This window comes from Sinocyclocheilus rhinocerous, unplaced genomic scaffold (assembly GCF_001515625.1).
Source record: "Sinocyclocheilus rhinocerous isolate Xijiao unplaced genomic scaffold, SAMN03320098_v1.1 scaffold1243, whole genome shotgun sequence".
In the NCBI taxonomy this organism is placed as follows: Eukaryota; Metazoa; Chordata; class Actinopteri; order Cypriniformes; family Cyprinidae; genus Sinocyclocheilus; species Sinocyclocheilus rhinocerous.
In genome coordinates this window covers 1,650,320-1,657,756 of record NW_015626033.1, presented here as the reverse complement: position 1 = coordinate 1,657,756, position 7,437 = coordinate 1,650,320, and the positions used below count along the sequence as shown (strand labels likewise).

The 7,437-nt window shown below is 39.3% G+C and overlaps 1 protein-coding gene across 1 annotated transcript; it reads right to left on the bottom strand.

Annotated features, from left to right (window-relative positions):
• Positions 1–7,437, bottom strand: LOC107707381 (acyl-CoA desaturase-like). Its single transcript, XM_016511379.1, has 6 exons — positions 7,050–7,437; positions 6,654–6,852; positions 5,219–5,349; positions 1,824–2,029; positions 603–835; positions 1–245 (listed from the first exon to the last, which is right to left on the bottom strand). The coding sequence occupies exons 2-6, from the start codon at positions 6,835–6,837 to the stop codon at positions 46–48; spliced, it is 954 nt and encodes a 317-aa protein (XP_016366865.1). The 5' UTR covers positions 6,838–6,852; positions 7,050–7,437; the 3' UTR covers positions 1–45.

Genomic DNA, 7,437 nt, shown 5'->3' with positions numbered 1-7,437 from the left:
TTTTTTTGTTTGTTTTAGTTTTTTTTGTCATATGTACTGAACAAATCAACCACTTTTGTGGCTGCCATCACCAGTGCGTTGAACGCGGGCCATGATGGTCTCATGAGTTACCCTCCTGCAATCTTTAGCCAGTCCAAAGAAAAACATGAGATCTATAAACGCCTTGGTCAAATTCAGCCGACTGCCAAACTCACTTGCAGCATAATCATGGGGGAATGTGTGATGATAGTTGTGAAATCCTTCACCTGAAATTAAACCATGCATATATTTTCCAATCAGTACATACAATTTTGATATGTTCATTTCAAATAAATTGTGTTCTTTTAAACTTTCTATGCATCAATAATCCTGAAAAAATGTAAACAGAAACTTTAAACAAAATATTGTATATATAAAAACTTATATTAAACAATAAAAATTGTTTAATAATATTTATATTATTTTATATATAGTATTAATACATTTTATTAAAAATACATGTTTTTGTGTTTTTATATATATGTCAATAAATAAATGTGCAAACTAGAATATTTAATCTTTTTTTTTTTAACAAAATTGAATTAATTTATATTAATCTGTAAAAGAAAAGACACTGTTCTTACCGATGGCACTGAAGGCAACAAACTTGTTCTCTCTGGGATTGATGTTGTGGTCATAAGGCCTCATTCCCCACATGTGAGCTGCACTGTTGACCAGCCAGGTCGCATTAAGGGACACAGTGTATCTCAACAGACAAGGAACTAAGTAACTAGTCAAAAGACTCTCTTCCCAAAAGAACCAAGGTACAAACGTGGGAACGAAAAAGCACATCACCACCACAGATAACTTGTAATGCCTATGGACAGAGAAATGAAAGATTAAAAACAACAATTTTTAATAGCCATTTTATCACTGCTTTACACTTGATTGTCACATGTTATTCTATGTATATCATAGATTTTCTGAATTAACATTGGTTGTTAAACCTTAGTTGGAGCACAACTTGCAGTTCGAAATGCTGACTAACCAGCTATTCTCCTACTATCTGATATAGCAATGAAACGTGTTCTTAAACTCTTATCAAAAAGCTCAGGACTTTTATTGGATGTCATTCAAAGGAAGGGATATTGATTATTCCACACTAGCTAGTGCTAAATATGAGGCCTGGTTCAGATGGCAGCTCCCAATGGCGAGGTCACAGAGGTGTAAAGAAAATTTTAGGTCATAAGAAATGACTAAACCTGAATCAAAGTTAGTATTGTCTTTGTCAAGTTTTCAGGTAAGGTTTGTAAAATATTTCAGAAAAAGGTCTCTCAAAAGCTGCATTTATTTGATCAAAATTACAGTAAAAACAGTAAATTGTAAAATATTGTTACAATTTAAATGAACAAGTTTTCTATTGTAATATTTGTTTTCAAAAGTAATAATTAATCATTTTTTAAAATGTCTCATTCCTGTGATGGCAAGTCTGAATTTACAGCATCCATTATTCCAGTCTTCAGTGTCACATGATCTTTCAGAAATTATTCTGATTTGGTGCTCAAGAACCATTTCTTATTATCAATATTGAAAAATGTTGTGCTGCATAATATTTTGTGAAAAAAAGGTTATTTTCTTTAGGATTCTTTGATGAACAGAAAGCTCAAAAGAACAGTATTTATTTGAAATTGAAATATTTTGTAACAATATGAATGTCGTTACTGTCATTTCTAATCAATTTGATGCATCCTTGCTGAATAAAAGTATTAATTAAAAAAAATCTTACAGACCCCAAACTTTTATACAGCAGTGTAGGTAAGGAGATTTACAAAATTGAATATGAAATACCACAATATCCCACTGACCTCCTCTGAAACATTACAACCCCATCCGCTTTTAGATCAGCGAGCTCCAGTTTGCGTCCTTTCTCAATAACTTCTGGGTGTTTGCGGACCAGCAGCCAGCCGATGTGAGCGAAGAAGAATCCTCTGCGGGCATTGTGTGGGTCCGCATGAGTCTCGGAAAACTTGTGATGGACACGATGGTCTCTGGCCCACTCATAGATATCATTCTAAATAGATATATATTCATCATTATTGTAATTGTATATTATATCTGTCATACTCTAAGTTGAGTACAAGTGAGTGAAAAGTGTTGTAACCCTCGTTCCCTGATGGAGGGAATGGAGACATTATGTCGTGACGACATAGAGGGTTTACTTGAGAGCCCCAATTCGCTCTGACTTTCAGAGAAAACGCCAATGAATTTTGGATAGTGGATTTTGCATACCTGAGACCCTCCCCGTGCATACAGGTATAAATAGGCGACAGGTGCATCCACTCATTCAGGTTTTACGCTGAGGAGCCAAGAACGTGTCCCTGGCAACGAGCGATGGTTCAAGGTTGTGGCATGGGGACATAACGTCTCCGTTCCCTCCATCAGGGAATGAGGGTTACATACGTAAGCGAGACGTTCCCTATCTGTCGGTCACTACGAGTTATGTCGTGACGACATAGGGGGTCTATGGAAAGCGCCACAACCTGAACCCCGTCACAACCCTGAAGCGCTGCAAATGTTGACAAGCAGCCGCATGTCAGAAAAATGCTACGCAAAGGTCGTAACCTTCCCAATGCCCCAGCGCAAATTCATTGACCTTGGCACCCGCAGGAACCAAAAGGTGAGTACATCGCTGCTGGAGATAGCCAAGCCGCTGTTCCTATGACAGAAAAATTTTTCTTAAGAGAAGGGATTTCGACCTTCATGAAAGGCGCTTCATGGAGAAGGGCGCTATGGAGACCACATCCTGCCCATAGGGAGGTATCATGTGGAGACACTGATATGGACTGACACAGGCCTGGGGCAGTACTACATATGGAATGGTCTCTGAGGCAGGTCCTACCTAGGAGTAGGGAGGAACGGCTCCCACACTGTAAAAAAAAAATCTGTGACATTTACGGTAAAATTCCGGCAGCTGTGGTTGTCAGAACGTCACAGTAAAAAATATGGTAGCAACATTTTAGGTTTTACAGACTTAACTTAAATTCACAATAAAATACCGTATTTCATTAACTGATGTAATGTTAACAAACCAACATATTGAAGTACTAATATCTGTTTTGACCCATTGTAATGCACTGATAACCACCAAAATCTGGTGGTGATGAGAAAGTCACATGATGAACCAAAGCTCATCACAAACAGCTTTTCTACGAGCTGAGGAGGGCAATACTTATATATAGAAGGTGCACAGTGTCATTCACACAAACACTAAACCCCATCATGGTGAGACACATGATACTGAAATAATGCAATAAACATTTATTTAACAACATTAGATGTAAGATTAAACCCTAATGTACACAACTGATAAGAAAAAACTAAGAAGAAACATGTTATTTCAACAAAAAACATCAAATATGAAGTGTCATGCAGGGAATTTTGGGAGTGTCAATTTATGCTTTGTCACTGTAAATTATACAATGAATTTTTCTTTTTCACTTCCAAAAACCGTCTTTTTAACAGTATTTTACTGTATAATTACATTAAATGTAATTACATTTATTCACCGAATATAGTATGGAAACTTACTGTTAACCAGTTAACAGGTTTTTACTGTAGCATTTTTACAGTATTTTACTGTTAAAATAATTTTTTACAGTGCAGCAGAGACAGACAGAGTGGTCTGTCAAAGGGAAGACAGGGGTTCACCGAGAGGGAAACCTTACCATGGAAGAATACACATATGGGATCGCACGCAGGAAATCAAGCCATATGGACACCTAGCACAGTAAAGGGGCTGACCGGAAACCCGGGCAAGCTAACACCGATACCGGGCCTGGCGTCAGACTGCTCCGCCCAGTCTGACTGCGGGGGGTGCTGGAGGATACTCAACCAGGGTTTGCTGACCGGGGAACTTACTGGAGGAGGAAAAGGCACTTGCATCCCCGGGTGAGGGGGAATGGCGCAGCAAGCGTGACACCGGCTGGCTCTTCCCGCCACTTACCTGTTACCCAAGACATGGGAAGAAACCGGCTCAACGCGAAGACTGTAAAATCTCGCGAAGGTGTTCGGTGTCGCCCAGCGCGCAGCTCTACAGATGTTTGCCAGAGAGGCGGCGTGCGCCAGCGCATAGGAGGAGGTAACACTCCGTCTGGAGTGAGCCCTCACCCCCAGGGGGCACGGCTCGCCTTGGGAATGGTAGGCCAAGGCGATGGCATCCACTATCCAGTGGGCCAACCTCTGCTTGGAGACAGTCTTCCCTTTCTGCTGACATCCATAGCAGACAAAGAGCTGCTCAGAGCTTCTGAAGCTCCGGGTGCGGTCCACGTATATGCGCAACGCTCTTACGGGACACAGCAACGCCAAGGCTGGATCTGCCTCCTCCGAGGGCAGTGCTTGCAGGTTCACCACCTGATCGCGAAAGTTTTTGACCGTTTCATTTGAGTAAAACTATCATCATGTCATACACACAGAGAAATGTAATGGTATTCACGGCAACCCGTCAAAATAAAAGTTTGGTTTAACTTGAGGGCATTGGCAGAAATATATTACTATTGTTGAGTAGAATGTAAGTAACAGACTGCTACTACTACTACTAAAATTATTAAAAACTTATTTTTAAGGAATAAGCATTCAATATTTCTTCAATGTTTTAATTGTAATATTAAATAACTGATGTTGCATCTGATGATGCGCTTCTGGGTCAACATCTTGAATGGGAGCTTGTGAAGGGCCGGATTCAAGACACGCAGATCCAGGATTGGCCGATGGCCACCACCTTTCTTGGGTATTTCTTTCACCTATACCCGTATGCACGAGGAGTGGCTCAGGTATGCAAAATCCACTAGCCAAAGTTCATTGGCGTTTTCTCTGAAAGTCAGAGTGGATTGGGGCTCTCAAGTAAACCCCCTATGACCTCACGACATAACTCGTAGTGACCAACAGATAGGGAACTGCAAAATTAAGATACAGTATATATATATATATATATATATATATATGCACATATGGCAAGTGTAAGTAGTCATTTGGCAGACGCTTTTATGCAAAGTGTCTTACACTACACTTATTACAGGGACAGTTCCAGGTGGACATCCTGGGGTTAATTGCTTTGTTCAAGGGAACAATGGCTATTGCTCGGCTCTTGTGAGGTTTGAACCTATTAGCCCAGATCTTCAACCACTATGCCATCTGAGCTGCATTCGAGTTTACAGCATTATTTAATGTGGAAGATTGGTTCATCCACTTAAAAATGTTTTACCTGAAAAGCCATGGAGTTCGCAGTCGCTAGGAAGATTCGTAATGGCAATGAGGCTTTGTAGGACCTGTGGCTCCAAAGGCGATGGGCGCCAGCGGTTATTCCTAGAGCACTTAGCATGAAACACACTCCCACTGTCACATTAATAGAGAAAATAGAACAGAATGCTTAAAAACAAATTAGTCTGAACTACACACAGCTTCTATAGTGTGTAACGGTGTGTGCACCCTTGATTTGCTCTATGAGAGGACAAAATGTCTCGCTGTGTGTTGTCAGACAAGGCTGCAAGGGATGTGGGATACCAGGCCACAGATTGTGAAGAAGGGCACACTGTCATGACCCAGCTCAATTTACAATGGAGAGCCTATTTCAGCAGCAATTGTTCTTTGTTCAACAGGGTGCAATATTATGCAGCCCTGTGATGCCAAAAATGTACACAACAGTGGAGCACAGTTATAGTTTTTGGTAGGATTTCAAATTATTCACGGGACTGTCTCGCTATCACTCACACACACATGCATGCTTACAAAACACTTTTAGCATTGGTCTACATAACAAATTTAGCTGAGACAAAGTGGCCTGACATATTTTCGCTTTTGGAAACAAACGTGACACAATAATTGATAATATCTGAGAACAGTAATCACAACTTTGAATTTGTAAGAGAAAAACACCTCCACCCTTATGAGAGGAAATACCTGCAAAACAAGAAAGGGAAACTGGGGAGTGTGGCTGAGTTGAACCAATTATACTGCACATTAGCGATAGAGTTTAAATCATACAAGTTGTAAGTTAGTGTAAAAATTATTAAAGATTTACATGAGAAAAAAAGAAAACAAAAAACTATTTTGAGCTAAGAAAGTTAAATGCCATGTCTGATTTATAGTTTGATTCATATTCATGTCATGGATGTTAAAAGACTGAACTGATATAATACAAATCAGCAGGTTTTCCTGTTTAATTTGATATATAAAATCCACTAATGAATCGATTTCCAATGTATTTCTACTAGACACATGAAGATTGCAGAAAATAGACTTTCAGTGACCATAAATGTGAAATTAACTAACAACTTTATATTTGATTAAAATTATTAGCTTACATTTGACTTATTTAATATGACTTATTTCCATATTTACAAATGTTTTGAATTAAATGTTTACCATTTTGAGTCCAAATGAAATGAGGGTTATGGTGGGGATGGTTTAGGCTTATTGGTATAGCCTATATAAAATAATTTATGTGCGTGTGTCTATCTATCTATCTATCTATCTATTTATATGTACACAAAACAAGTAGTTGCAGACAATACAACATTATCCAGTCTCTTTATACATTAAGATTAGGCCATAACAATAAAAACGCAGTAAACACAGAATCAGGTTGCTAACAAACGTCAGTCAGTTCATAGAATCAGAATTAACAGTAACATACTCACTCCATATCAGCGTTAAGGATGAGACAGATGGAAGAATCATCAGACCATAAAGAGCTCCTAGGTGCAAAAGAGACATTAATATAACGTTTCTCCATACGATTTTCACTGGAGGACTCGGGCCCGGTTTCTCCTCGTAAGCATCATCATAAACATCCTCTGTCGTCGTTTCGGCCATTTCTTTCATCCTCGTTATTGTCTCCTGTAAAGAGAACGAGTCGATTATATTTTCAGGACCGACGGCAAAGAAATGCCATCTGTCATTTCAGTCATCGTTATTATAAAAGACAAAGCCCTCATACAATGAATACATTAAATTCTGCACAAAATGGGTGTGACTTCTGTCTCAATAAGGCACGCTGGAATAAACCCGCATTCGCGCATCTGCAACTCGCTTACCTTGTTTGCGATGCAACCATAAAGAAATATCGCAATTTGATTGATGCTAGCAGGCAGGTTCCCGGTTCTAGTGATTTAATTTTTTATTTTTTTGCGTGTCTAAGCCTCTGGTTTCGTTTAAAATGATGCAATTGGACGAGGCTGAGAGGATGCCGTCTAGCCCTACCAGTTTCATTGGTTGCCTGGTTATCTGATGCGTATGTTGTGGACGCCATGTACGCTGGTGTTTAATAGCCAACACTGTCACCGTGTGAGACAGATCAGATCACATCTCTACAAAGCTTGTTTTTTTAATGGTCATGAGTAAATTAGAAAATACAGGTATTTGCCCTTCGAACCCATATCTCCTAAGTCAATGTGTGTTATACACTGTTTGTATTATGCACAC

Coding starts and splice junctions, on each gene's coding strand:
- LOC107707381 (XM_016511379.1), bottom strand. CDS start 6,837: ATGAAAGAAATGGCCGAAACGACGACAGAGGATGTTTATGATGATGCT. Junction 2,030..5,218: donor CGAACTCCATGGCTTTTCAG/GTAAAACATTTT, acceptor ATATCTATTTAG/AATGATATCTATGAGTGGGC. Junction 836..1,823: donor GTTGTAATGTTTCAGAGGAG/GTCAGTGGGATA, acceptor CTCTGTCCATAG/GCATTACAAGTTATCTGTGG.